This window comes from Arvicanthis niloticus, chromosome 12 (genome assembly GCF_011762505.2).
Source record: "Arvicanthis niloticus isolate mArvNil1 chromosome 12, mArvNil1.pat.X, whole genome shotgun sequence".
Classification (NCBI taxonomy): Eukaryota; Metazoa; Chordata; class Mammalia; order Rodentia; family Muridae; genus Arvicanthis; species Arvicanthis niloticus.
The window spans coordinates 10,705,217-10,719,726 of NC_047669.1; the positions used below are offsets into that span (position 1 = coordinate 10,705,217).

The 14,510-nt window shown below is 44.0% G+C and overlaps 1 protein-coding gene and 1 long non-coding RNA gene across 3 annotated transcripts; one reads left to right on the plus strand and one right to left on the minus strand.

Moving 5' to 3' along the window:
* Window positions 1–2,452: 2,452 nt before the first annotated feature.
* On the minus strand, window positions 2,453–7,949 carry LOC143444018 (uncharacterized). The gene is made up of 2 exons (XR_013113497.1): window positions 6,048–7,949; window positions 2,453–4,624 (listed from the first exon to the last, which is right to left on the minus strand). It is a non-coding gene; the product is annotated as an uncharacterized LOC143444018 (long non-coding RNA).
* A 1,084-nt stretch (window positions 7,950–9,033) lies between these two features.
* On the plus strand, window positions 9,034–13,552 carry Rtp4 (receptor transporter protein 4). 2 transcript variants are annotated; one of them, XR_004607976.2, is made up of 4 exons: window positions 9,163–9,306; window positions 9,674–10,246; window positions 11,411–11,515; window positions 12,307–12,453. XR_004607976.2 is itself a non-coding variant. In XM_034515307.2 (2 exons), exons 1-2 carry the CDS (start codon window positions 9,146–9,148, stop codon window positions 12,863–12,865), a joined length of 720 nt encoding a protein of 239 aa, XP_034371198.1. In that variant the 5' UTR covers window positions 9,034–9,145; the 3' UTR covers window positions 12,866–13,552. The 2 variants fall into 2 exon arrangements, 1 of the variants encoding a protein (XP_034371198.1); XM_034515307.2 differs by lacking the exons at window positions 9,674–10,246; window positions 11,411–11,515 and having other exon boundaries at window positions 9,034–9,306; window positions 12,307–13,552.
* Window positions 13,553–14,510: the final 958 nt, after the last annotated feature.

Below are 14,510 nucleotides of genomic sequence, written 5' to 3' on the forward strand. Positions count from 1 at the left end.
AAGGGATTAAGCATGTTCCCATTCAATCACCTTTTTGGCAAATTTTGTGGAAGCAGGTGCCAAGTAGTTAATGAGATTTTAAAACTGTGAACAAGATCATGGCTGCTCTCTCACTTCTAATTTTCTCCTTTAACAAAGCTATAGCCTTCCATCCCATTCTGCACACAAGCTACGTTACTGAAGAAACAAATTGATGGGCAGTGTCTGTACTGGGCATTGTTTGCTATTGATGAGCACCCTGTACTCAGAACTACTGAGGATCAAAATGTTTTCCTTCAGAACTGATCTGTGTTTTCTTCCCAAAGGCAGGAGGCTTCCTTTACAGCTGCCTCGCCAATCTTCTTCAATCTATCTTAACTAGCTAGTTACGTCGATAGTCAGATATTAGCAGGCTTGAAAGTCATTGAGGATGGACCTCCCCGTCCTGTGTTTTTGTTAACACATTATTTTAAAGATGGAGGAAGATCACAATTGCCTCTAGTCTTAGGGTTCCTATTGCTGTAAAGAGACTCCATGACCACAGCAAAAGCAAACATTTAATTGTGGCTGCCTTACAGTTTCAGAAGTTTAGTCCATTATCATCATGGCAGAAAACATGACAGCATGCTTTCATGGTGCCTCAAAGCCCATCTCCATGGTGACACACTTCCTCCAACAAGCCCATACCTACTCCAATAAGGCTCTACCTTCTAATAGTGACATACCCTATGTGCCAAGCACTTGAACACACAAGTCTGTGAGGGACATATCTATTCAAACCACCACACCTCTCCTTATAATTTAAAATACACAGGAAAAGGGGGATGTCAGGAGTGTCTAAGGGGTTTGCTAAGACCCATTAAAGGAAGGCTATTTCCTCTTGGTAAAGCAAGATACTTTAGTGAATTTTCATTTAACGTGATTTTTCTTCTGTTAGTGTTAGTTCTTTTAAATCCACTGTGTTTCTTGATATTTAGTTTTAAAAGTATAATCTGAGTTGGTTGGAGAGTGATTTTATCAACTACCAGGAAGATTTTAATATCACCAACTAGCTAGAAATTTTCTAGCAAAGAACAAACAGTGTTCCTTCCTCTAAGAGTCAATCCACCTGGGCCCATCAACCTCCTGGACAAGAAAACAGCCACTAGGAAGCTGCATGTTCCTACACGATTAGGAACATATCGTAAAACTTGCATAAATATATATGTGGTTCAATTGTCTCTTTGGCCATTACTCACTTTCAAGCCTCAACAGTGTGGCCACACAGTGGTCCACTTGATAATCACAAAAAGATAGGGGCGCTGTGCTGGCTAGTCTTATGACAACTTGACACAAGCTAATCAGCTAAGGAGGGAGCCTCGGCTGAGAAAAGGCCTTTGTAAACACCAGCTGTAGGTCATTTTCTTGCTAGTGATTGATGGAAAGAATTCAGCTCATTGTGGGCAGGGCCATTCCTGGGCTAGTGGTCCTGAATTCTATAAGAAAGCAGGTTGAGCAAGCTATGTTGAGCAGTCAGTAAGTAGCACCCCTCCATGGCCTCAGCATCAGCTCCTGTCTTCAGGTTCCTGCTGTGCTTGAGACCCTGCCCTCTCTGCAGGATGATGAATTGCTATATGGAACTATGAGCAAAATAAATTCTTTCCTCCACAAGTTGCTTTGCTCATGATGTTTCATCACAGCAATGGTAACCCTAACTAATCCAGGCACTGTCTATTGTAAATCATAAGAACACATTTGTTTTTCATCCTGTACAAAGGATTCTATATGTACACACTGCTGAATGTGTCTTTTGCTATGAGCTAACCTTCAATCTAGATGTCATTGAAAGGTCTGGTTCAGGAGGAAGCCAAGCCTCTGTGGCCTTGGTGTTACAACCCCCCAGTCCCCTCTTCCCCCCCCTGCTCCCTGCTACTGGAGGAGACCAAAGAGAAAAGCAGTAACACCATAAATCTTAAAGACAAGACTGACCCCTGACTAAGAGCAAGTCTGGAGGGCTGTCTGCCTATGTTGTTCCTACCTCTGTAATCCACTGGCTATATCTGAGAGGCAGAGAAATTATTAAGGTATTTTCAAGTTGCAGGCTCTCTGGATAAACAGTTTAAAGATTTCACTCTTGGGTTTTGCCTGTGACAGAAAGAAGGGCTGACTGCTTGCACACTCTCACCTTGTGAGAATGAATTCTTCCAAAATGGCTCCTTTAGCAACATTGGTGGAGGTTGGGGGATGAAGTTATGGAAAGTTTGGTGAGTAAGTGTAAGAAACATCCAATGTGTGTCTTTCCCTTCAAATACTATAAAAACTGTGTTTACGACAAGCAATTCAAATCAGTTTTGTATTCCCCCACCTTGTAAGACTCTCATGCACATGTCTCTGTCTCTCTCTCTCTCTCTCTCTCTCTCTCTCTCTCTCTCTCTCTCTCTCTCTCTCACAAAATTATGGGGAGCCAACTGGAGAAGAACACTCAGACACAGTCTATAGCAAATTAAAACTTTTTATTCCAACTAGCTGGAACTACACTCAGTTACTCAGGACCTACATGTAGCACCAAACATTTAGAAAAAGGGGATTTTAATGGCAAAATCCACATCCTGATGTCTTTCTCCACAGCTTCGAAGGGATGTTTTATGCAAGCAAGAAGTTTAACAGATGCTATAATAAGCAGTTAGCTGTTAAGGAAGATTTGCTTAAGCAGGCAGTTTATAGAAGCTAAGTTAACTGGGGCATCTCGAATTTGGGCTCCTAGAATAGAATTGAGTGACTTTCCATTTGGATCTCCCATCAAGGAGATCTAATTCTCATTAAATCTGAAATGGCTTCAGCAAGAATATGAGATTGTGGAACTGTTCTGTCATATTTTCCACTGGTTTTATGAGCATGAGTCAAATAGTTGATTCATCCTGTTCCACAGGGGCATAGTTGGTTCTTAAGACAATTAGCTTACCTGAATTTATTGTCTGTTTGATGTATTTATCCATGCAAGTGAGTATTCAGGGTCCCACCATAAGCTTGATCAGGATAAAAATCAACTGTCTGACTAATGGTGTCAGTAAAGCAGTTAGTTATAGGAACCATGCAAACAGAGAGTGATACTAATTATCTGATTTATGTCTCCTTTCTTCCACTTCTTTGATGTTTCCTCTGACCATGACAAGGTTTTCTCTAATTACCTGTGATTGGTTAGCACAGAAACTGCAAGTTTCTCCTAAGGTCATACAAAGTTCTCCCTGTTCTATAAAAATGAAGGACTAGCATTTTTTAGTTCTGTAGGGGTACTTTGGCAAAGGAGTCAACTCGGCTTTCCATCCTGGAAACAGAATTCTCCAAATGTCCTGAGTCTAAGTCTAGCTGGGAACTAAGTTCTCTAAAAGTTTGATTCCCAACAATAAAGGCTGAGGTGCCTATGGTACTTACACTGGCTATTCCGGCACCTTCTAGGATTGTGTCTTAGGGTTTCTATTCATGCACAAAACATCTTGACCAAGAAGCAAGTTGGGGAGGAAGGGGTCTATTCAGCTTACACTTCCACATTACTTTTCATCACCAAAGGAAATCAGGACAGGAACTCACACAGGGTAGGAACTTGGAGGCAGGAGTGGATGTAGAATCCATGGAGGAATGCTGCATACTGGCTTGCTTCCCCTCGCTTGCTCAGCTTGCTTTCTTATAGAAACCAAGACTACTAGCCCAGGGATGGCACCACCCACAATGGGCTAGGGCCTCCCTCCTTGGTCTCTAATTGAGAAAATGCCTTAAAGCTGAATCTCATGGAGGCATTTCCTCAAGGGAGGCTCCTTTCTCTGTGATAACTCCAGCTTGGGTCAAGTTGACATACAAAACTAGCCAGTAAAGATTGGGACCAGAATTGGGACCCATTTGGCCTTCATTAACATTGAGTCAAGAACAATATGAGCTCTCCCCTCTTCTCCATTATAGGCATATATCTGGGGAATGTGTGTGACTATCACAGTGAGTTGGAAAAGGCACATTTAATTAAACCATTAATATAAGGCAGGTAGCACCAGGGCCATGAAGAAATTTTCTGTCCTTAGGCTAGCTTTGGTTAGTTGGGCATTTGAGGAAACTTCATAAAGTGAGGAAGCAAGATTATAATTTGAAGACATGCTGTAGATACCTTGTCCTTGGCAGGATGGTTCACCATTGGCAGGATAATAGAATTGTGGTTCCTGAAGGTGTTTTTCTAGCCAATCTTCTCCACATCCTGATTAGCTAACCTCTCCCTTCCCTAGACCTTCATTGCTTCATCCCTAGAAGGGACATAAGAGAGCAGAGGTCCACCTAAGTTTCCCATCATCAGTTTTTCTGAGTTCCTATGCCCAGGATTGGAGTGGATGAAGATTGTATATCCCACGTTAGTAAACTTTTGCCAGTCTTATCAATAAAGTGTCCAAGGTCCAAGTGATTGTCTGTCATTGTCTTCAGTGATGAGTCCAGGAGATAACAACAACCATTTCCACGGCAGATGGGATGAGAATACTTGAGTAGAGTCCCTTCTAACAGGTTCCAGGGTTCAGGAAGGGATCCTCTTTAGCCAAACCAAGTCTCCTGGGTGGAACTGGTAGGTGAGTTCAGAGGCAGGAGTTGACAGGATTCCCTTTACAGTCTGGTCAATAGCCTGGCAAGCTTCCTGCAAAGCATGCAGGGATTTGAAAAAAAAAGTTATTATATACTTCTGCCTGGAAAATCTCTCATAGTATGGGGAGGGTGGGAGGTGTATCTGAAACACAATTTCAAAAGGAGAAAGCCCTTTCTGGTAAGGACCTCATCAGGCCCTGAGCAGAGCAAAGGGGAGGAGACTGACAATTTCTGACAGTTTCCATGAGCAATTTGTTCAAAGTCTCCTTAAGACTTTTACTGGTCTGTTCTACCTGACCTAAGCTCTGTGGCCTATACTGACAATGTCATTTCTAACTATTTTATACCTGTTTTAGATTTTGAGATACTTTGGCCATGAAGGCCTGGACATTATTGTACCTTAAAGCTAGGGGCAGTCCAAAACTTAGGAATTATTTCCTGAAGAAGTTTCTTAGTAACTATTGGAGGAGTCTCTGAGTTGAGTAGGTTTCCATCTATCCTGAAAAGGTGTCTACAAACACTAACAAACATTTATAGCCAAAAAGAATAGGCCTGACTGTACTCAGGTACTCTCTACCAGAGTACTTAGAGCAAAGGCCTTTTAAAGGCAAAACCCAAGTCCTGTTAGTTTGGTCAGAAGCTGCAGGCAATAGGTTTTGTGCATGTAAGCAGTTTAACAGAAGCTAAGATAAATTAGCTGGAGAACCCAGGAAACCACTTGGTCCAATCTGTTTACATAAAGTTCCCTGTAGTGGGTTTGGCCTAATGCTACTTGTATTCTAATGTTAATTTGGCTCCCTGAAACTGCTTACTTGAGTATCTGAATGTAGCTTCTGGTAACCTGCCCCCAGTTGGTTCTGACTGGTAAATAAAAATGCCAACAGCCTATAGTTTGAAAGACAGACAAATGGGATTTTGGAATTTACCAGACTTGGGACCATGCTGAGAGAATGTGGAGGAGAGGAGAGACATCATGCCTGAGAAGAGTGTAGGACAGAGAGGCATGGCCACCATGTGAAGGAGCTAGAAGAGTGTGGCCGAAGTGTGGCCCAGTTGGGCCACCCTCTGGGTTCAGAACAACAAAGATAGAACACAGAATTTAGTAAGTAATAACTCAGGATTAACCTCGTGGAGGTTAGGCAGTGGCCCAGCTATTGTGTTGCCTAAGGCATATTAAAATAAAAAGGCCGTGTGAGTGTCTTTCATTCGGGAACACAAACCATTGAGGTGGATAGCAAACCTGCCACCAGGATATATTAATTAACAATTTAATTAGCTAGGCAGTGGTGGCACACACCTTTAATCCCAGCACTTGGGAGGCAGAGGCAGGCAGATTTCTGAGTTCTAGGCCAGCCTAGTCTACAGAGTGAGTTCCAGGACAGCCAGGACTACACAGAGAAACCCTGTCTCAAAAAACAAAACTAAACTAAACAAAACAGAACAAACAAACAAACAAACAAAACAATTTAATTCACCAGTTGCTTGCTGCATCCCGGGAATGTGATGGCCTGGAGCATAGACTATTTCCTCTTGGACTGGTGACCCCTTTCCCCTTCCTCCTTCACTTTCTGTGTGTAATTCTTTTCAGGCTGGCCAATCAGGTAAGACTGTGAGATCAGACTGCAGCTAGTGAGCAAAAGATGCAATCACTACTTGAGTTAGAATAAAAACCAAGTGCACTTCCATGTAGGGAGCCTTGGCGAGCGGTGACAACATTCTCCATTACAAGATGGCGCTGGCATCCGGTGCTCCCACAAGTAAACAACTAAACTGCACAGGTGCAAGAGGCGAAAGCATGCCAAGTCACTGCCCATCCCGGGGCGTAATATGGGGTGATGAGTGAACAGCCAATCAGAAGTGAACACGCCACTCTAGGGTGCATATAAGCAGTGCCTTTTCCGGGCTTGGTGTCTTCCGCTTTGGCTGATACAAGAATAAAGCCTCGCTGTAGTAACTACCCGAACACTGCCTCCCGTGTCTCTCTTGCAGGTGAGGGGACTCGGAAGGGGCGTGGAACACTTCTAGTCTCTGTGTTCTCTCTTTGGGTCACTCCCTCTTGATCAAGAGCAAAGTGCACTTGTTTTGACACTTCTGTTGGAGTGATGGTCTCTTTCTTTCTTTGACACAAGATTTTTTTTTCTAACCTTAGGGATGGGTGGAGTTGCAAAGGTGGATGAATGTGATTAAAGTCCATTTTCTGAAAGTTCTCAAAGAATAAAAACATTAATAAAAACTTAAATCTTAAAATGAAAAGGAGAACAAAATAGAACAAACTAGTTCTTAAGAATGTATCTAATTCCAAGTTCCCAGAATTCCCTATGTTCTCTGTCTAGACATAGATGCTTTCCTATGTTATGAAGGAGAGAGACATAGAATAAAACATACATGTTTGGCCCGCAAAGAAGTCACATCATTATGGCTTAGAAGGCCCTGGAAGATAGGCAGATTCTGTTTCCAAGATAGAAGTAATGAAGTTAATATCCTTTCCATTTGACTAAACTTCATAGGAACCAAATTTCCTGTCTGGAATTTCAGACTTGAGGCATGCCTTTTAAAGATCTAGTTCAATCCCTCACCCTCCAGATAGTGATTCACTGGATGCTATCTGTGGAGATGCTCCCCACCTAGGCTCAGTGTTTCCTGCTGGGTAATTTGCATATGAAAGTAGAACTTGATATGCAAACCCAAGGCTTCAAAGGCATATAGAGACCTCTTTCCAAATGTTAAAGAAAGAAGTCCACAGTCTGGACATTTCCAAGTTTGCAACCTGCAGAGGCAGCTTGGCTAACTTCCAAAAATGGTTTTCGCATCAGCCTTGTAAGCCACAGCAGTTTACATAGGCACACAAAACCAAAGACAAACAGGATCTGAGGGGGAAAAAAAAAGATGCTAAGATCCTGTAGACGAACACTGTGCACACACTTTAGTCCAGATCCAGTTTCTTGCTTGGTTTCGAGAGTCTATAATTACTGCTGTGGCTTATCAGCTTTGCCTTTGGCTCACAAACACTTCCTTGTAGCAGCTCTTAACTCGAACAATCTACAGAACACCTGTGACAACAAGGTTACTGTGCCTGTCTCTCTGAAATGTCTCTCACAGGAATAATCCTCTCTGTTCAGCCTGGTCTCTTAGTCAGTTCCCCAGGCAATAGGGAACTCCTAGCTCAGACTGCCAACTCAAGGTTTTACCACTGTCCGATAGCTCTGGTACCATGTGCCACCCGGCTTTTCTCCAGGCAGTGAGGTGGATGCAGACATAGCAGGTATTGAAATCACAGAGACCCAGGTTCACATTTTACCTCGGCTTACTTGTCTGTAACTTTGGGCAAGGTCTGCCAGCTCTAGATGTGCTCACTTGTAAGTGTTAGAAAGAAGAAGTTCAGGGTGACAAGACAAGAGAACAAAACTCACGTTTTAGTGTCGGAACTAGGCAAACTTACTCCTGCTCAGCAGGGTTTTCTCAGGAGTGGGAACACACAAGGCCAGGAAGCGCGGTTGGAGATGGAGTCTTTCTTTCCCATTGGCTGGGCTCTGACAGTTTAAAGATTAGCCACTGGAAACCAAAGAGCATACCACCGGTTGGAAGGAGGCCCCTGGCACGTATGTAGCAGAGGGCTGCTATGTCTGGCCTTAGTGTGAGAGGATGTGTTTAATCCTGCAGATACTTGATGCCCCAAGATTGGTGACAGGAAGGAAGGTGGGGGCACCCTCTCAGAAGCAAAGAGGAGGAACTCTGGGAGGGGAGTAAGACCGGAGGCGGGCAGCATTTGGGATGTAATGAAAGAAATTAACTGAAAAGAAATAATAGCTGGTGTAAAAAGAACTTTTGAGGAGGAAGGAAAAAAATCAGAATGGCCTCTGACCTTAATTCACCTAAGCTCCCTAGCAGGGCCTTTGTCTTAAAGGCTTTACTGGGTGGGAAGGTGTTAATATATTTGCATTCAAGGTTCAGGAGATAAAAGGAGTTGAATTATTTGTTGCAAAGTCAAGAAACATAAGTTTTATAGCGTTTCAAAGAAAATACTCACATTTGATTTGTTGTGTTGTTTTGACAGCAGGAACATTTCCCAGCCCCCCCCAACCCCCACTACACACACACACACACACACACACACACACACACACACACACACACACACACACCCCGCGCTAGGGGCTTGCAGTGCGGATTTTTTTCAGGGTCACCAGGTGATTGGAAACGCAACCAACCTCCTACAGTTCTCAGATTGCCACCAGGCCACTAGCATCTATTGGGGCAGGCATCGTTTCTCAGTCACTAGGCACTCCTTTATTTCAATCCCCACACTGGTGCTTTGTTAACAATAAAAATTATAAGAAAACAAAATGAAAAAGTTCACATACACGAATGCAAACCAGAACTCCGAGATTTCAGCATGGCCCTTTAACACTCCTTAAGGGTTCTGGGTACCTAGAAACCGAAACTTAAAGACAGGGAAATCGAAACCAGAAAGAATCGAGGAAACTGAAACTGTTCTTTGTTTTCTTTCTCTCTCAGAATTGAGAAAGACTGCTAGCTGCTTACCAACCCAGAGCCTCAGCTCCCGCCTCTGAGAATGCTGTTCTCCGACGACTTCAGTACTTGGGATCAGACATTTCAAGAACTGATCCAGAAGGAGAAGCCCGGGGCCAAGTGGACCCTGCATTTGGATAAGAACATTGTGCCAGATGGTGCAGCCTTGGGATGGAGGCAGCACCAGCAGACAGCACTTGGCAGGTAAGTGGAGTCTGGGCAGCTGGTCCCCTCAAAGACCCCACTAAGCACAGAGGCATAGCTGTGCTGATGCAGCTTCTGACAACTTGTTAGAAAGAACAGGTGTGGTTAGCTGGATTTTTCTAGTCTTTTGTGGTCACGAAGCTAAGCTGGTAAGGGTCCCCTGAAATCCAAGCCCCCATGTTGATTTTTTGTTTCTTTGTTTGGTTTGGTTTGGTTGTTTTCCCAGACAGGGTTTCTCTGTGTGGCCCTGGCTGTCCTAGAATAGGACAGGGTGGACCAGGGTGGCCTCGAACTCAGAGAGCCACCTGCCTCTGCCTCCTGAGGACTGCTCATTTTGTTTAACTTAAAAAGTGTTTCCCCCTGCCAGGTCTCCTTACAAAAGCATTTGAAGACACCTTGAAGAGTGATCTGAAGTTCCTACAAAGTTTTCCCTCCTGCTCTCTGTTGCAGTATCCTCAGTCAGAAAAGGCCTGGCTTTGTATCCAGAAGTCCAGCCCTCCCATCAAGAGAAAACATAATAAAACACATAAAGTGGAAAAATGGATTTATCTACAATTTGGGTCCAGACGGGGGATGCAACTGTTCACAGTCTGTGTCTGCCTCTCATATAGCAGTGCTATATAATTCACGGAAAAGATGAGACATCTGTACATTAACAGAAATGTTGGAGTGCCCCACTGTAGTTGGCAGATGATACCAGGGAACGCAAGGTTCCTTCTTTGGGTCCTTAATCTCCTCACTAAAAGGATTTTAGAGCAGACACTCAAATGGAAGTTGGAGGACAATTTTATTAAAGTTTAAAAGAAAAGTTCCAGCATAGGCAAGCTGCAAAGCCCGGCAGCTGCCTGGAGAAGGAGCAGGGGCAGGAGGCCATACCCTAGGATTTAAGTTTCTGTGGAGCTGCATGGTGCTAGACAGCCACACAGCAGAGACAGGACATGTAAGAGACCAAGGAAACAAGGCCGGTGTCATGGAAAACATGCTTAGAGCAGAGGTTACATTTTTCTGAGTATTTGGTTTCAGACTCAGGGATGTGGGACTGCTGTGCATATTTTACATATGAAAACAGACCTGGCCTCCAGTTTCTCCCAGCATCCCTCAGTCCCTACCTGGCACACCTAGCCCCCAACCCTGAACTTTCTATCCCAGGGGCTGGGCTCCCTTCCTTCAGAGGCTCCTCCCTATATAATCCAGACATTTTAGTCCCTCCTTCTCCTCCTCCTCTTCTTCCCTCCTTTCCCTTTTTCTCTCCCTCTCCCTTCCTTCCTCTCTCTGCCTTTCTCTCTTTCCCCCTCTCCCCTCTCCCTTTTTTTTCTCTCCTCTCTTCCCTCCTCTCTCTAGGCCCACCCTTTCTCTCTTTCTCTTCTCCCTCCCCCTCCCCATGGTGACTTTCCTGACCTTGGTCCCTGGGCCCAGTGAACTTGCCCAATAGCAGCTTCCCAATAAATTTGACTTTAATATAATCTAATCCGGCTTGAACTGGCTCATTTCACTGGCAGAGAAATAACCTATCACTGAGTAATTCAGAAAAGTGAACAGATTTATAAAGCCATGTTAGGTCAGATTAGGTCCTACCATAAGGAGCAGGAATCCTGGGAAGGAAAAGTACAATAGCATGTAAAGGATATTTCACCTATCTCCCTATCACTGCTTAAGGAGAACTTTGTAGAGGTGGTCCCTCCTTCCCGAGGGGTGGTAAATTGGTCAGGTGCTTAGCCAGACCCTTTAGAACGTTAAATATCCACTCAGGCAATACATTTTATTCTCTTGATCAAAAGGAATTTGCCCTTAATGGACTTCTACTGCTATTCTAAGGCTTAGCTTTAGTTGTGGGATCTTTGAGATTTGACATTCTCAGGAGATAGGAACTTCTTACTCAGGGGCCAGAGCTTCTAAAGTAGGCCTTTCCCACTTCCAGCATTGTATTTCCTGTAGGGAGCTGGAATTGAAAATTGAAAAAGAATTTCAAAGGAGTTCTCCTGGCTATTCCTGACCAGCCCCTCTAGGCTGCAGCAACTCTCTGGGCTTGGCCCCTGCTCAGCATTAGAGCCTGGGGCCTAAGAACTGACTAAGATCAAACAGTCACTTTCATATCACTTTACAGGAATCTTGTGGATAAAGGGAGCAGCCTAAAACCCAGGTCCTGGAGTGTCTGAGGAACAGCCCTTCATTACTGGCTACCTTCTCTGTAGTCCTAAACCACCGTCAGGTATCCTCTCCTTGTCAGAAGTTTAAAGATGGCTGACCTAGGAAGTCAAACCCTCTTTTTCCAGAACCCTAGGGATTCTTCTAGGGCTCCTAGAACCCTCCGTTCTTTTTTCCCTCTTCAAGGGTACCTTCCCACCCTTGCCCTACCTCAAACTGTGTTTTATCTCTTGTGAACCCTCAGCCACAGGTTTCTCCACATGTTCTAATCTGTTAGTCATGTTGCTCATTAGAGGTGATGTTCTGTAGTAGGTAGATGAACAAGGTTAGTTCCAGTGGCCTAGGCTGAGAAAACAACCCTTTCCCACTTGTCCTTTGTATCTCAAGCAAGCGGTGTATATATTGTATTGTTCAGTTTTCTTGGCTGACAAGGGACTCAGCAATACCTTTGAGGAATAACATAAAGAGAGAGAACATTGAAAGGCCTGTCTCAAAATAGGCACTTTATAGAAGTTTCATGTTCTCATAGTGAAGAGGTGTTGCATATAGTAGAATTCTCTCCTCTTCCTCCTCCTCCTCCTTCTTTTTCTTTTTCAAGACAGGGTTTCTCTGTGTAGCCTTGAATGTCCTGGAACTTACTTGCTAGCCTTAAACTCAGAGATATGCCTGCCCCTGGTCTCTGAGTGATGGGATTAAAGGCATGTGGAGTGCTGTTACCAGCTGGCTAACAATTTTCTTCCTAAATTATGTAAAGTTCTCCACATTGAAGGGGATTCCTAGAACCCTTGGCTGACTGTTTCCTCTCAGGTCAGTGGTCAGCTAAGGACACAGATGATTTCTTTCTTCTGCCTACAGGTTCCAGTGTTCCAGATGTTACAGGCGTTGGACCTCTGCTCAAATAAAGATCTTGTGTCACATGAACAAAGACGCTTGGAAATCCCAGGGCCGGGTGCTCATGAGAATCTTTGGTCAGAGTTGCCAGAAGTGTTCTGAGTCTCAATTTGAGAATCCTGAGTTCTCCACAGAGAGCATCAAAAGGATTCTGAATAACCTAGTTGATTACATTCTGCAGCGATACTATGGACACAGGAAGATAGCATCGATCTTGAATGTGCCTTTGGATGAGACATCTTTGGATGGGCCCCACGATACACTCAATTGTGAGGCATGCAGTCTGAGCCCCTATGGAAGGTGTGCCCTTGCACACAAAGTAAGACCGCCCAGATCCTCATCTCCATCACCAAAGAGCCAGGGTTCCTCTCCATCAAAGAGCTGCCCTCCTTCACCTCAGACTTCGAATACGGGTTTTGGGAATAGGACTTTTCAGGATCTTAGAGAGCCCCGTGAAGTAGGGTCACCACTATTACTAATTTTGTCTATTGCTGCACTTTGCCTTATCTACTTCATTAAGTAATAGATTTATCATCTTGTTTTAATCCCATGGTGATCAATACAATGGATGTCATTTCAATATGACAGTGAATTCATGTGGGATCAATTAAGGTCGAGTATGTAGAATAAACCTGCTTTCCTGGACATGCTCTGAAAATAGCCTAAGCCATGGACCACACATAATGAACCCAATAACAAATTTGTATTGAATTGCTGAACTGTCTGCACTAGCTTGCTCACTTATTGTTCTCAAGCTATGTTGATTAAATCTTGATGTTAACTAAGGGTCACGTGTGTTATGAAATATAAAAAGGTGGCCGGAGAAAGGGAGTACCTGGTGGGTCCCTGCCAAGATGTCCCCCTGAGAAATCATGCCATGTGACAGATCTGGTGTAAGGGAGTTTTATTGTGGGGGAAGTGGGGACAGGGGCCTGGAGAAGTGGGGAGCTGAGCTATGGGGGCAGAGAAGGGGGGACAGAGAAGGACAGAAAAAGAGAGACGCTGGCCAGGAACACGTGGGAACAGAGAGAGAAAGAGGAAGGGGGGACTGGGGAGTGAGCAGTCCTCTATAGGCTGCCCCTGTGGCATTTGGGCACCTGGTGGGTAGCAGGTAATGTAAGCCCAGGTCCCTGGGAGAAGCTTAGTGCAATCTTCTGTTAATTAACAAGTCTTATCATAAATTTACTGTGGCAGACTGGGTAATGCTCCCCCCCCCACCACCAAAAATGCCCTTCCTCATATCCTCTAGAATGTGTTAATAAACTGTATCTGTTGGAAGAATGGACTTTGTAAACATGATTAATTATGCGATTCTGAGGTAAATTGTCTTGCTTTGTTGAGATGAATAATAACAGAAGGTCCTGTTTTGTTTTGTCTTTTTCATCAGGGTCCACCAAAAGCTCATAGCTGAAGGCTTGATCTTAGGGTAATGGTGTTGTGGGAGGTAGCAAAAAGTTTAGGACATGGGCTTAAGGGGGTGTGGATCTCTAGGGCATGGTCTTGTAAGCATATTGAGCCCCTCACCTGCTTGTTCATTTCTCTTACTTCCCAGTCATTATTAGGTGAGCATCTTCTTTCTCCCTCTACTTAACAACAGTCAAGTAGCCACATTAATGCTTGCAACATGGTGCCAAAATAAATAATTTCCCAGATATTTTGTCAGAGCAGGGGAAATCCAAGGAATACATCCATAAGAGCGAGGCAGCAGGGTCAGCAGCAGGAGAGGAGGCTTGAGGATAGAAGCAAAGTGTTTCAAGTGTTTCAAAAATGAAGGACACGCTCACCAACAGTTAGAAGTTGACTTCTGAAAGCTCATGCAGCAGAAATGGGCTCTTCTGTGCAGCCTGCCATCACATGACTTTATATTTTAATCATATTTCATCGATTTTTAGAGTGCATGCATGTATGTGTGCATGCATGTATGTATGTATGCATGTGCATATGTAAGTTTGTGTGTGTGTGAGTGTATATGTGTATGTACATATGCATTTGTGCATGTATGTGTATATGTGCATGCATGTGTGCATGTGTATGTGTGTGTGTGTGTGAGGGTGTGCATGTTTGTACATGTCATGGACAGGGCACATGTGGACGTCAGAGGAAAACATTCTGGAGCCTATTTTCTGGGTTCATCACATGAGTTCTGGGAGTTCTAGAGATGAACTCAT